We start from the raw sequence: 15,807 nt of genomic DNA, 5'->3' as shown, positions 1-15,807 counted from the left end.
GAACATGTAGGGATAAAGTGAGACAGGCTAAAAGTCGAGTAGAGTTGGACCTTGCAAAGGGAATTAAAACCAATAGTAAAAGGTTCTATAGCCATATAAATAAGAAGAAAACTAAGAAAGAAGAAGTGGGGCTGCTTAACACTGAGGATGGAGTGGAGGTTAAGGATAATCTCGGTGTGGCCCAATATCTAAACAAATACTTTGCCTCAGTCTTTAATAAGGCTAAAGAGGATCTTTGGGATAATGGTAACATGACAAATGGGAATGAGGATATGGAGGTAGATATTACCATAGCTGAGGTAGAAGCAAAACTGAAACAGCTTAATGGGACTAAATTGGGGGGCCAAGATAATCTTCATCCAAGAATATTAAAGGAATTGGCACCTGAAATTGCAAGCCCATTAGCAAGAATTTTTAATGAATCTGTAAACTCACGAGTAGTACCGAATGATTGGAGAATTGCTAATATATTATATATATTATATATATATAATTCCTATTTTTAAGGAAGGAAAAAAAAGTGATCCGGGTAACTACAGGCCAGTTAGTTTGACATCTGTAGTATGCAAGGTCCTGGAAAAAATTTTGAAGGAGAAATTAGTTAAGGACATTGAAGTCAATGGTAAATGGGACAAAATACAACATGGTTTTACAAAAGGTAGATCGTGCCAAACCAACCTAATCTCCTTTTTTGAAAAAGTAACAGATTTTTTAGATAAAGGAAATGCAGTGGATCTCATTTACCTAGATTTCAGTAAGGCATTTTACCGTGCCACATGGGGAATTATTAGTTAAATTGGAGAAGATGGGATCAATATGAACATCAAAAGGTGGATAAGGAATTGGTTAAAGGGGAGACTGCAACGCGTCCTACTGAAAGGCGAACTGTCAGGTTGGAGGGAGGTTACCAGTGGAGTTCCTCAGGGATCGGTTTTGGGACCAATCTTATTTAATCTTTTTATTACTGACCTTGGCACAAAAAGTGGGAGTGTGCTAATAAAGTTTGCAGATGATACAAAGCTGGGAGGTATTGCCAATTCAGAGAAGGATCGGGATATTATACAGGAGGATCTGGATGACCTTGTAAACTGGAGTAATAGTAATAGGATGAAATTTCACAGTGAGAAGTGTAAGGTTATGCATTTAGGGATTAATAACAAGAATTTTAGTTATAAGTTGGGGACGCATCAATTAGAAGTAACGGAAGAGGAGAAGGACCTTGGAGTATTGGCTGATCATAGGATGACTATGAGCTGCCAATGTGATATGGCTTTGAATAAAGCTAATGCGGTTTTGGGATGCATCAGGAGAGGCATTTCCAGTAGGGATAAGGAGGTTTTAGTACCATTATCCAAGGCACTGGTGAGACCTCACCTGGAATACTGTGTGCAGTTCTGGTCTCCCATGTTTAAAAAGGATGAATTCAAACTGGATCAGGTACAGAGAAGGGCTACTTGGATGATCCAAGGAATGGAAAACTTGTCTTATGAAAGGAGACTTAAGGAGCTTGGCTTGTTTAGCCTAACTAAAAGAAGGTTGAGGGGAGATATGATTGCTCTCTATAAATATATCAGAGGGATAAATACAGGAGAGGGAGAGGAATTATTTAAGCTCAGTAGCAATGTGGACACAAGAACAAATGGGTATAAACTGGCCACTAGGAAGTTTAGACTTGAAATTAGACGAAGGTTTCTAACCATCAGAGGCGTGTAGTTTTGGAATAGCCTTCCAAGGGAAGCAGTGAGGGCAAAAGATCTATCTGGTTTTAAGATTGTACTCGATAAGTTTATGTAGGAGATGGTATGATGGGATAATGGGATTTTGGTAAGTAACTGATCTTTAAATATTCAGGGTAAATAGGACTAATCCCCTGAGACGGGATATTAGATGGATGGGATCTGAGTTACCCAGGAAAGAATTTTCTGTAGTATCTGGCTGGTGAATCTTGCCCATATGCTCAGGGTTTAGCTGATCGCCATATTTGGGGTTGGGAAGGAATTTTCCTCCAGGGCAGATTGGAGAGGCCCTGGAGGTTTTTCGCCTTCCTCTGTAGCATGGGGCATGGGTGACTTGCGGGAGGCTTCTCTGCTCCTTGAAGTCTTTAAACCATGATTTAAGGACTTCAATAGCTCAGACATAGGTGAGGTTTTTCGTAGGAGTGGGTGGGTGAGATTCTGTGGCCTGCGCTGTGCAGGAGGTCGGACTAGATGATTAGAATGGTCCCTTCTGACCTTAGTATCTATGAATCTATGACACCATACTAAAATGTGGAGAAGTAAAATAATTTTTTCCCTGACTCCGACTCAAACAATTCTTTCATCACAAAGATGAAACCACCCACAACCTTCACATCCCCACCGACACCCATAAGACAGAAGAAGCATCTGACTGGACATCGCACAATGGACAAAACCATACATAAAAAAGCATTAAATAATGTTAAGGTTGCAAATTTAAGCAACTTAGAAGTCAGAAAATGCCAGTATTAAGGTTGCCTTTGCAATCTTAATTCAACCCCCTTGTGTGTAAGCATTATGATAGTCTTTCATTACATGATCACATACTATTTTTTTCACAGGATGCACAGTGCTGACTGACTGAGCAGCTAGTCTTTTTTTTGTTTATCCTCATCATTCACTGTATTACCCCCATGCATTATTTACTAACCACAATCCAAACCCAGCACTGACTACATAATTATTATTTTTCTCATGGGCTTCTGTGGTACTCTCATGATAGTATCTTAGTTCTTTACAAACATTAATGAATTCATCTTCATAACACCTCTGTGAAATGGTAGTATTGTCCTTATTTTACACTATGAGAAACTGAGGACAGAGATTAAAAGCAAAACTGTTAAATATATTCACTAATTTTGGGTGTCCAATTTGAAAGGCCTAGCACCTGACTTTTTAGAATACCTAACATTTTATAGCACTTAATATATTCAGAGCAAAGCTTCCAGTTATGTCCGTTGCAGTTGTGAGTGCTTCACAAATTAGACCACAAATGCCTCACACTAAGCACCTGAAAATGAGAAACATATAGTGGTCACCTGTGGAAATTTTGGTCTACATGACTTGCTCAGCATCACACAGGCACTCTGTGACAGAGATAGGGACAGAACTCAAAACTCCATTTAGCTGGCTTAACCATGAGACCATCCTCTTTCTTTCTGCCATCCCTGCTTCAGGGTACGTCTACACTTACAGCATGTACAGTACAGACACTGCATGCCCAGTTAGCATGGGTATAAATAGCAGTGTAGACAGTGAGGCACTGCTTAGGCAAGTAGAGTGCCCTACATGTCTGAACCCTACTGTATATACCCTACACAGCTCTAAGGTGCCACAAGTACTCCTTTTCTTTAAACATAAGAGGAACATTGAGCATCTCTATTGAAAATCCCACCTTTCAATACAATAAGAAAAGTAGAAAAGAAAAACAATCAAAACCTATTATAAGAAAATACTTAAGGGGCCTGACTCAAGCCCGAATGAATTCAATAGAAAGACTCTATTGATTTCAATGGCCTTTGATGAAGCCCATAAACATTTGAAGAAAGAAAATTCCGACTTTTGGACCCAATGATCCATGGTGTGTCTAGTAGGGGTTGAGGGAAGAGAAAAGAACTGTCTGGCACACAGGTCAAAATAATGTAGGAAAGGTAAACGGGAAACATGTGTATTGGAAATTCTGGATTTCAAATGCTCCTAGACTTAATTTAAAAAGGGATAATTTCTTATGCAATTACATCTCAGATAAAAGGTACAGACCCTTGAGTGAGCAATGAAAGTAAACAACTTGTTTGCATATTATAGATAAACACAATACTTTGTGTTTATATTGTTTACATGATGAATGTTTAACAGAAATGTTAACACTCTTTTGGAACAAATAAGTGCATTCCCTTATTGTACAGGAAGTTTAATTTACTTACATATTTGTGGGTACTGCAATAGGAGTGACTCTATAATTCAGAAATGGGCTGGCAATCTCAATATATTGTTCAGGTTTCTTTATTATAGGTTCTGAAAAAATAAGATATTATTATGAGTTTTAAAACACTAAAACCAGTGATATTGTTCAAAATAAAAATTCACAAAAAAGGGTTAAAGACTGTGGCTACTTTTGGTACAATTCAAGGTGAAATCTGACATTACAAGGATAGCTGTATGTACTAAACCATTAAGTGATTTTTGAAAGTACAGCTTTCAAAAGATTTTAATGCAGAAGGACTTTTGAAATATGAAGTGGACACTTCTACAACTTGGTTTTGCAGTGCCATTACTATCCTTGAGAACCCTTTAAGCCCATATTAGCATAGTTGCAGCTGAATTACCCCATAGTTCCCTGCAAGCAACCACCTAGTTCAGTTATTACCCCATCCTCAAGCAAACTGCAGCTGAAGTCAATACAAGTTTTCCAAGTAAGGAATTAAGGATTTGGTTCATTTCAAATAAATAAATAGAATGCCTAAGATTCTGAAAAAATCTGTCTTAGTTCATACCATCTACGTGCATGTTAATTAGACTTACCATTGCATTATTGTTAAATGTGAAAATTAATAATATTTCTAATGAAGAGTATTTTGAGAAAAAACTATTAAGGCCACAGTTTTAAGAGTGCATGCACACAATTGGAATAACTGAATAAAAATGGTCTATTAAATGTCTCACGAGTTATTTAAGGCAACTTCATGAATTCTTAGTGAAATACTGTTAGGCAATTTTTATTGCTAATATCTGATCTGCAAAACTCTCTAAAAAGACTTTAGCAGCAAGTCTATGAAAACCCTCTTAGACAATTATGAAGTTGCTATTGAGGAAATGTAAGCCCAAAAGATGGCATGTTTTAGAAACGTAGGCCTCAGTTTCCTGTTCTGCCATTCCTGCAGATAGTGCAAGAATGGAAGGGAATGGTCAACGGTGCCTTTAAGTAAAGCACTGTGCACACACAGAGCTTATATCCTGCAATGTACTGATTACTCTGAGCCTGAGCCAACAAAGGTAGACCTACACTGCAGCTCTGAGCCTCCCAGCCAACCTAGACAAATGCATGCAAGCGGGGCTCAATCTAAAATAGCAGTATGAATGTTGCAGCTCCAGCAGAGATTCAGGCTAGCCACCCGAGTTCAGACACAGGAGGCCAGTGGACCTGAGAGCCCGAGCCGATGACAGAGCCATCAACATCCACACTGCAATTTTTAGCACATTAGTTCAAGCCTCGCTAGCACAAGTCTGGCTATCTGGTGTTGGGAGGCTTGTGCCCAACTGTAGTGTAGATATACAGTTTAACTTTAAGTATGTGAGTAGGACCAATAGTCAGTGGGACTATCCATATGCTTAAAGTAAAGCATGTGTTTAAGCGCTGTGCTAGTTGTCAACATCATGTCCCTATAGCTCTAATAATAATAAATAAATAATTTCTCAAAGCTTTCCAGTTTCTGTGTCCTCAGTTAAAAAGTGGTTAAGTCCATCATTGATTCTTTCCAAATCTTTAATTCAGGTTTGGGGATTTTTTTCCAGATATGATGTAATCCTGCCTCTCCAAAACACTCATTTATGAATGAATGGGGGGAAAGCCTTAAACAAGGGTGCAAAAATAAGGAGTGAAATTCAACTGTGATGTAACTCCACTGAAATTATATGCCAAGAGTTTCCACTACATTGATTCACAAGTGAAACACTAAGAACTTTAACTGTGATTCATAGTAAATTAAATATATTTTGTACAGTCTGAGCAGACAACCTTGAGCTTCATCTGTTACAATAGTTTCTTTTTTCGGGCGGATCAGTTTCCATCGAGGAATTGGTGGTGGCTTTGGTGGAGCTACCAGAGGACAGGACCTAGTCCTAGTCACCAGCACAGGATGGCTATATATGTGGGAAAGTCCATACTGCCTCAACTTCTCAGAAGAATCAGCCTGCAAAATCCAGAAGGATAAACTCAGTGACAGCAGTTCTCCTTTCCCATACTAAAAGAGCTAAGCAGTAAGCATACAGAATCTTGACAAAATATTAATTTTAACATGAACTATTCAGTCAGCTCCTTGTTCCAAACATGTCTAGCAAAGATGACTGATCAGGAGACAAAATTTAATGGCACATTTTTGGTTTAAATACATTTTATCGTATATAAAGGATTTATTGTACAAAAGTTGTTTCAGCCACAACCATGTATTTTTCAGCTCTGGAGATAAACACAGAATGATATTGTGTCACAGCAGTGGAATGAAAAAAGGAGGAAGGCTGACAACATTTTGTTTTAAAGATTTTTTGTTTAAAATGTTTTTCTGAAGCATTAGCTAAAGCTTCATGCTGACATCTACAAGGTGGCAGAGTTCTACTAAGCAACTGGCTTATTTAGGTGGTTCATGAAAACATCCATAATGAAAAGTTATTCTGCAGCAATATTTTTTTGATCAGAATTAGCCCTTTAATCTCACTGTCTATTTTAGTACATGTGGGTATGTAAAGACACTACGGTTGGCCCGCATAGCCATGACATAAGAGTAATTTTAGATACGGACATTGAGTGGTGCTCTTCCCATTTAAACAGTTATCTTCTAATATTTAAGTATATTCCTTCACTACTTATTGTTTAGCGTTAAAATTTGGACATCTTCCTTTCTTTTTCTTTTTCTTTAGCTATGTATCTTCTGTTGTTCACTAAACAAACTACTCCAATTACTCATCTTTATTCTGCATTCCAACAAAAAGCCCCGCCCCCGCCCCCGCATTGCTCCCGCTCATTGTCTAACATCCCTGGAACTCCACTAGTTCTGCAGCAATTACTGTGATTGTCAGTGTGACTGCAAATAAAGAGAAATCAAGCCAGAATGCAAAAAAGATCCATAAGCAACCTCATCAGTTTGATGTGATGTTTCCTCCTGGACATATAACATGCAGGAGTGGTGGCTGGAGAAGCACACATTTAAACAGACAGTACTTAATATGCAAGAAGTAAAGCCACCTGGTGTTTAGAAATGATTCTGCACTTCAGCAAACCAGTTTAGCTACTTTACTGTAGATCTTGGCAGATAACTGTTGGCCAAGAAACATACTAGAGTGATACCAAACTATTGATTTTTTCCCTCTTTTATTTGAATAACTCTGCATTCTTTCTGTAAACAGCCAAAACCCAGCTACACAAGCATTGGGAGAGCACACACCAATAAAGTAGGCCAAAAGAGAAAAATGCAAAAATCATGAACTGAACTGAATGACAAAACTCCCATTGACTTTAATGGGGCCAGGATCTCACTCAAGTAATTAAACTAATCTTCCAAAATATGATTACTTTCAGTGGTGGATTTCTGGGTTTCCAAACATGGTCTGAACAAGGCTTGCCTAAAAGATGTCCAGAAGAAATAGTATATTTCTATATTTACGCCCCCTAGACTTTCATCCATGAGTCTACTAAATGACCACCTCAGACAAATGTGTAAATGACATCTCAGACCTGCCTTATCACACCTGTGTATCACACCTCTTTTGTGGTGATCTCTGCCTCATTAGGGATTGAGGCCAAAGCCAGGGAATTAGACTTGACTCTCCATATGGCAGGAGAGAATGCAACCACTAAGCCACAACTTCCAAACTGCTTTCTGATTACTATAAATTACCAATAGTACAGAGAAACTGTGCTAAACACATAAATTATATAGGATTAAATTACAGTGGTCTTTCTAATAACACAATACTATTTAAACAAAGAACACAATTCTGGGTCCAACTGATATTAAACACAGTTAATTCAAAACAGTCTCGTAAAAGCACTGCCAGACATTTCTTTATTCTGTGAAGACTAATAATCTTTAAGTGCTCTAATTATTAGTAATAAGAATCAAATTGAAAAGAAAATTTGTTTTTATTCCTTACATCTAAAGCTAAGGTTTCAAGAAATCCTTCCCTCCCCACCATACAAATAGCTTTTGGGCTGGATGAGAGAACTAACTGTAAATATATAACAAGTTACAACTTCCTTTATTTTTATTTTTCTGCAGAAACAAGAAATGTAACATCTGCCACCCACTTACTTTCACCAGTCACAACAACAATCACAGCATAAATGAGCACAGATTGGCTATTTTCTGTTTTATACTAGTTTATTAGAAATTATGAGGTAATTATATTAAAAAAACTGAATTCAATTTTTCAAGGAGCTCTTACAGTAATTAGGCTTATTTTTTTCATTAATATTCCATCTTGCCTTTTTTTAATCTAACAAGATTTAGCCCTCATTAGCCTGAAGTATACTGACTAACACAAGGACTCAAGAGTCAGAAGTGAAAAATGTGGTAAAACTGAGCTAGAGCTGTGGAGAGAAATAGAGCTTTAAAGATTAAAAGAAATGTATTCAGCATTGAAATATAAATTGAACTGAACAGTCATTTCCTGGGGAATGTTTTTTTTTAAAATGAACTTGTGACAAAATAAATAGCTTAATTGTGAAATAGTTATTTGTTTTTCCTAAGAGAACAAAGCCTTACCATTTGCCCCAAAACAAAGATCTTCTCTTCAGACAAATGGAGAGGTACATAGCTAGCACACACCACCATTTGTGGTACTGTTGGCACTGGAGAGCCTAGAAGAGAGAACACTGCATCAATATGGCTTAGAACAGGACAAAACCAAAACAAGTTATGAAGTACATAACACCAAACGGTTCTAATTCCCTGTGGAACACCATGTTCTATAATTAGAGTATGATTGGAATATTTAATTGAGAAGTGCGTGATAGACTCTCCATTGAAAAGGAACCATTTCTGGAAAAGCCGCATTGTTTTGGTCCAATGCAATTTAGTGTGTTAATACCTTTTAAACATTTTGCTTGCATTACACAAAATAGGTAGCAGACAGGCTGCTGGTCAGAAAGTAACTTTAGTGATTGGTCCATAGGAGATATTCCTTTTATGTTTTCCCTCCAAATGTTAAAAATATTGGTACTAAGATGCACAGCACACTATATAAATGCCTAGACAGATAAGAGAGGGTATGTGTCCACTACAAAATTTTGTCAACCTAAGTTATGTTAATGTACAGCCACTGCAGAAATTAAAAAGAAAAGGAGTACTTGTGGCACCTTAGAGACTAACAAATTTATTAGAGCATAAGCTTTCGTGAGCTACAGCTCACTTCATCGGATGCATCCGATGAAGTGAGCTGTAGCTCACAAAAGCTTATGCTCTAATAAATTTGTTAGTCTCTAAGGTGCCACAAATACTCCTTTTCTTTTTGCGAATACAGACTAACACGGCTGCTACTCTGAAACCTGCAGAAATTAAAATCACTTTTGAATGTCCACACTGCTGATACGAAGAGCATAATGTATGTCCTCACCAGGAGAGCTTGCACTGATTTAACTGTCAGTGTAGGGCTTTGTGGGACGGCTTCTGAAAGGTAGCAACAGTCAATGTAAGCAATGCAGTGTTCACACTGACACTGTGTCATCTTAACTAGATCAACATTGAATTTATCCCTCTCGTGTAGGTAAAGTTAAGTTGGTGAAGGGGACAAGTTACATCGGCAGGAGCGATATTTTAGTATCTTTAGTGCCTTATGTCAATTTAACTATGAGGTGTAGACCAGGCCTTAGAAATGTAATCTGGACTATATAAATGGTCCAAAAACAACAGGAGCTGTTTCTTTCTATTTCACTTTCCCAGTCTGTGGGAGTGTGTGCTGCGTGTTTGAACTGACTGGCAATGGCTTGATCCCTGTCTTCCATGGGCATTTTTTGCTCATGTAGTGATGTGACAGAATATACCCATGTTCACACCCCACACACTATTGCAGTTAATTATTTTTGTACAATTTGCTGATCAATAATATCATGACAAAATGCATGTAGCAGTGTTATATGTGAAGCTATAAACATAAGATGAAATCATAATTAAAAGTATGTTTTCCAGATAAGTCTGGGGAGTGGCCAAACCAGTTCTTCAGAGACAAAAAGGCAAGCTGACAACTCAGCCAGGTGTAAACAAGGCTGATGGACCACTTCCTGCTAAGTGGTCATTCTTTGTCAGAAAAGGGGGTAGGGGTATAAATCTACAATTCAGCAAAGAAACAGCATGGAGTTGCCTTCCACAAAAACTGCTTGTCACCTTGCTCCCAGCTAGAAATGCTTCTCAAAGGGGGGACAGAACTGTAAAAATCAGGGGTCAACACCCCCCCGCCCTTTCTCTGCCCATCACATTCACTGCGCATGAAGAGACAAAGAAAGCAGCCTTTTGACAGTTTTGTCAGTATGACTGCTCAAAACATGTGGTGAGAAAACTTTGCTTTGAATATAATATAGTTTAAGTTAGGCACCAATAAGAGTTATCTTTATTTTTCTTGTAATCACTTCTGATTTTTATGCTTCATTACTAGTACTTACCTAAAATCTCTTTGTAGCTAATAAAATTGCTTTATTGTTTTATCTAATTCAGTGTGTTCAAAACTGAAGTGTCTGGGTAACCCCATCTGTGAAAACAAGTTGAGTGCATATTATTCCCTTAAAGGAAAATGGACTCAATATATTTGTACTGTCTAGGCGAGGGATGAGTAGTACAGGACATATGTTTCTGGGGAGAAATCTGGGACTGGGAGTGTGTTGGGGTCATTCTGTGGTAATCTTTATGGCTGTTAAGAGCCATGGTGTGGCTGTCTGGCTGTAGCACACACAGAGACATAGCTAAAAGAAAAGGAGTACTTGTGGCACCTTAGAGACTAACAAATTTATTAGAGCATAAGCTTTCGTCAGCTACAGCTCACTTCATCGGATGCATTTGGTGGAAAAAACAGAGGAGAGATTTATATACACACACACAGACTGTGTGTGTGTGTATATAAATCTCTCCTCTGTTTTTTCCACCAAATGCATCCGATGAAGTGAGCTGTAGCTCACGAAAGCTTATGCTCTAATAAATTTGTTAGTCTCTAAGGTGCCACAAGTACTCCTTTTCTTTTTGCGAATACAGACTAACACGGCTGCTACTCTGAAACCAGAGACATAGCTGGGAACATGTTGGAGGCTGTTTGTGAGCAGTCCAGGTTGGAGGCTACAGCAGCAGGGCATTGTAAAGGGCACCCCAAGTTACAGGGCATGGGTGACAGCTATTCATTGGTCTGGATTGTACCCTGGTATGTCACAAGTGATATCTTGGTTTGCAAGATAGAAACAGGGATCCATTACTCTTCTAGTTCTAGTGAGTTTCCAGCTATGTAAGTTGACAGGAAGTGTAGCTTTCTATGTGCTCTTAAAATCTTTCTTTCTGGAAGATATGCAAAGCTTTCAATGCTTTTCTTCAATACCGTAGAAAACCTCCAATTCTTGAATGTCCCTTCTGAAATCCCTTTAAATTCAACATCTCTGTAAAATTTGAGTGGTTGGTGAATGTTCCAGTTGGTCCTTAATATCTCTCTCTACATGCTTGTGACTCCCATGTTAGCCACAGCTGTTGTGTTAGCTATTGGTTTCATTTGTTTAAAAGCAATAATGTCATTTGGGCTTGATCTCAGTCCCCTGCAGACATGTTGGACCTATTACAAAAGCAACACTAGCAGCTCCAATATTCAACATCACAGAACAGTAAATGCCACAAGCCAGACCAATTTCAGCTCATGTGAGAAAACATTTTATTCAAATAACCAGTACTTCATCAAATACCAGGTGGAGCCTAAAGCTGCAAAATTAAGTCCAGATGGACTGTGAAACAACATGTATACAGGGCACTGAACAAATTATTGGAGCATGTAAATCATTAACAGATTGCTTTATCATATCCACTTTAACATTAATAGAATATTAAAAAATATACTGACTGTTTTTAAAAATGAAACAATATTTTTTTTTCACTGTACAAAAACTAAGGGGGAAATTTATTCTTCTGTAAAGTAGCATAAAATTGATGTCTGTGAATTTGGTTAAAATTGATAACATTGCTAAATGTGAATTATTAGGTGAAAAGTGTCACAACCTACAGCATTACTAAAAGGTTTAGCCCCAGCAATGCCTATCATTTAGTTCTGTCACTGAAGATTTACAAACTGTTCAGGCAGCTGCTAAAGATTTGAGATATCAGCAGTTGCACAATTTTAGATCTTGCTGTTTTGTAAATTCATTCATACATTTTAAGCAAGCTCGTTTTTTTCCCCATGAAAGCAAAAAATCATTTACAATTAGCTCAGGGAAAATTTGTATATTAAAAAGAAGGGCCAAAGGGTTTTTATTTTCAGGGTTTATCAGGATTTTCTTCTAGGTCATTCTGAAATATTCACATGAACACAACATACACATGTAAGATTTTTTAATACTAAAAGTATTAGGCTCTAATTTCAATCTGAGAGTGAAAACTTTTAACTATTCTGCACAGACAAAAGGCAAACTAAGAATATCAAAAAAGAAAAGGAGTACTTGTGGAATGCATCCGATGAAGTGAGCTGTAGCTCACGAAAGTTTATGCTCAAATAAATTTGTTAGTCTCTAAGATGCCACAAGTACTCCTTTTTTTTTTTGCGAATACAGACTAACACGTCTGCTACTCTGAAACCTAAGAATATCAAGGCTCTTTTTATACCTATTAACTACCTAAGGTACTTACACTTCCCCATTATCAAAGTATCTGTGTACCTCAATCTTTTACTGTATTATTTCTCTCAATACACCTGTGACAGAGAAATACTACTATCCCTATGTTACAGATGAGAAACTGAGGCACAGAGAGACTGACTTGCCCAAGATCGGTCAGGAAGTCTGTGGCAGAGCAAAGTCTCCCAAGTCCCATGCTAGTACCCTAACTACTGAAACATACTTCCTCTCTGGGACTATTAAGGCTATTCAGAAACAACAACAAAAATAAGGAATTTAGGTCAGGCAGCGGCACAGACAGCTGCAGCGGCACAGGAGCAAGCAAACAGAGCTCTAAACAGGGGAGTTTGAGTGGGAGTTCTGTTGGAGGAGAAGATTAACAGGATTTAGGTGGGAAGGCGATGACAGATACAGAGGCAGCTGTGGGAGTGACTCCTGTAATGGAAGACACATTGAGGATGACTGGATATGGAAGCTGTGGTATGTACATGATCCTGGAGGGGGGAACCGGTAAGAGTTTTTTCTGCATGAAATGCCGTCTGATAGAACTGATGGAGGAAAAGATCCGAGGTTTGGAGATGCAAGTGGAAAGTCTCGTTGAGTTTAGGAAGGGGTTTGAGCAGATGATGGAGCAAAGATATGAGGTATCTGAAGGGAAAAGCTCAGACTCACAGATGGAAGCAGGGCTGGGGAATTTTGAGGGGAGACTGGGTGACGAAAGTGGTCAGTGGAAACATGTGACTAAAAGAACCAGGCAGAGGAAAAGACGGGCTAGTGAAGGAGAAATAGAGCTTAGGAATAGGTTTGCAGAGCTGGAAAATGAAGAAGGGACTCAGCAGGTAGTTGTTGAAGGTGGAAGGGTAAGGAAGAAGAGAAGAGAGGTTAGTCCTATAGGAAAGGAGGAAGGTCAAGGGAGACTACACCAAATATGAGCCCCAGGAGGATACAGGATGGGTTGAAGAGGATTATAAGGGAAAATAGGAATGGAAAGAACTTGCAGCCAGAGGAAACAGGGGAGAGACTGGAGAATAGCACTGTCACCAGGAAAAGGCAGGTCTATGTGATCGGGGATTCTTTATTGAGAAGAATAGACAGGCCTGTAACTAGAGCTGATCCAGAGAATAGAAGGGTGTGCTATCTTCCGGGTGCTAAGATACGGCATGTAGACCTGAGGTTGAAAAGGATCCCAATGGGAGTGGGAAAGAATCCCCTAATTATCCTTCATGTGGGAAAAAATGATACGACTAGATTCTCGCTGGAAAGTATTAAGGGAGACTATGCTAGGCTGGGGAAGACGCTTAAGGAAATTGAGGCTCAGGTGATCTTTAGCGGGATCCTTTCTGTTCCTAGAGAAGGGCAACAAAGGTGTGACAAGATTATGACTGTCAACAGATGGCTTAGGGAGCGGTGCTATAAGGAGGGCTTTGGGCTGTATGGCCACTGGGAGGCATTCACGGACAGAGGACAGTTCTCTCGGGATGGACTTCATCTGAGTAGGGAAGGAAATAGACTTCTAGGATCAAGGCTGGCACAACTGATAAAGAGAGCTTTAAACTAGGAATTAGGGGGAGATGGGTGGGAGATGTCCAGGAAATCTCCACGCCAGATTTTAGCATTGAGAGGGAAGAAGACGAAGTAAGAAAGGATACAGCCGTGGGTAGGAGAATGTATATAAGGAGCGAGGGCGGTGTGGATACTAGTCTAATAGGTTATACTGGCTGTAGAATGACTGTGCTTAATAGGGTACAAAATGTGAGCGAGGCCAAACAGCAAAAATTAAGATGTTTGTACACCAATGCGAGGAGCCTAGGTAACAAAATGGAGGAACTAGAGCTACTGGTGCAGGAAGTGAAACCAGATATTATAGGGATAACAGAAACAGGGTGGAATAGTAGTCATGACTGGACTACAGGTATTGAAGGGTATGTGCTCTTTAGGAAAGACAGAAACAAAGGTAAAGGTGGTGGAGTAGCACTGTATATCAATGATGAGGTAGAATGTAAAGAAATAAGAAGCGATGTAATGGATAAGACAGAATCCGTCTGGGCAAAAATTACATTGGGGAAGAAATCTAGTAAAGCCTCTCCTACGATAGTGCTTGGGGTGTGCTATAGACCTCCGGGATGTAATTTGGATATGGATAGAGCCCTTTTTAATGTTTTTAATCAAGTAAATACTAATGGAAACTGCGTGATCATGGGAGACTTTAACTTCCCAGATATAGACTGGAGGACCAATGCTAGTAATAATAACAATAGGGCTCAGATTTTCCTAGATGCGATAGCTGATGGATTCCTTTATCAAGTAGTTGCTGAACCGACTAGAGGGGATGCCATTTTAGATTTAATTTTGGTGAGTAGCGAGGACCTCATAGAAGAAATGGTTGTAGGGGACAATCTTGGCTCAAGTGATCATGAGCTAATTCAGTTCAAACTAAATGGAAGGATTAACAAAAATAAATCTGCAACTAGGGTTTTTGATTTCAAAAGGGCTGACTTTCAAAAATTAAGGAAATTAGTTAGGGAAGTGGATTGGACTGAAGAACTTATGGATCTAAAGGTAGAAGAGGCCGGGGATTACTTTAAATCAAAGCTGCAGAAGCTATCGGAAGCCTGTATCCCAAGAAAAGGGAAAAAATTCATAGGAAGGAGTTGTAGACCAAGCTGGATGAGCAAGCATCTTAGAGAGGTGATTAAGAAGAAGCAGAAAGCATACAGGGAGTGGAAGATGGGAGGGATCAGCAAGGAAAGCTACCTAATTGAGGTCAGAACATGTAGGGATAAAGTGAGACAGGCTAAAAGTCGAGTAGAGTTGGACCTTGCAAAGGGAATTAAAACCAATAGTAAAAGGTTCTATAGCCATATAAATAAGAAGAAAACTAAGAAAGAAGAAGTGGGGCCGCTTAACACTGAGGAAGGAGTGGAGGTTAAGGATAATCTAGGTGTGGCCCAATATCTAAACAAATACTTTGCCTCAGTCTTTAATAAGGCTAAAGAGGATCTTAGGGATAATGGTAGCATGACAAATGGGAATGAGGATATGGAGGTAGATATTACCAGAAGCGAAACTCAAACAGCTTAATGGGATTAAATCGGGGGGGCCAGATAATCTTCATCCAAGAATATTAAAGGAATTGGCACCTGAAATTGCAAGCCCATTAGCAAGAATTTTTAATGAATCTGTAAACTCAGGAGTAGTACCGAATGATTGCAGAATTGCTAATATAGT

General features: G+C 38.8%; 1 protein-coding gene across 2 annotated transcripts in view; it reads right to left on the bottom strand.

The window, feature by feature from the left end:
• ADGB (androglobin) overlaps positions 1–15,807 on the bottom strand; it is a 228,747-nt gene that overhangs the window by 137,998 nt on the left and 74,942 nt on the right. For both annotated transcript variants that reach the window (XM_038395342.2, XM_038395345.2), the window contains 3 exons: positions 8,495–8,589; positions 5,752–5,926; positions 3,941–4,031 (listed from right to left, as the gene is read on the bottom strand). In XM_038395342.2, coding sequence (XP_038251270.1) covers positions 3,941–4,031; positions 5,752–5,926; positions 8,495–8,589 — 361 coding nt within the window. The remainder of the gene's footprint in view (positions 1–3,940; positions 4,032–5,751; positions 5,927–8,494; positions 8,590–15,807) is intronic.

The sequence above is a fragment of the Dermochelys coriacea genome, chromosome 3, assembly GCF_009764565.3.
Source record: "Dermochelys coriacea isolate rDerCor1 chromosome 3, rDerCor1.pri.v4, whole genome shotgun sequence".
Classification (NCBI taxonomy): Eukaryota; Metazoa; Chordata; order Testudines; family Dermochelyidae; genus Dermochelys; species Dermochelys coriacea.
This window is presented reverse-complemented; position numbering and strand designations above follow the sequence as displayed.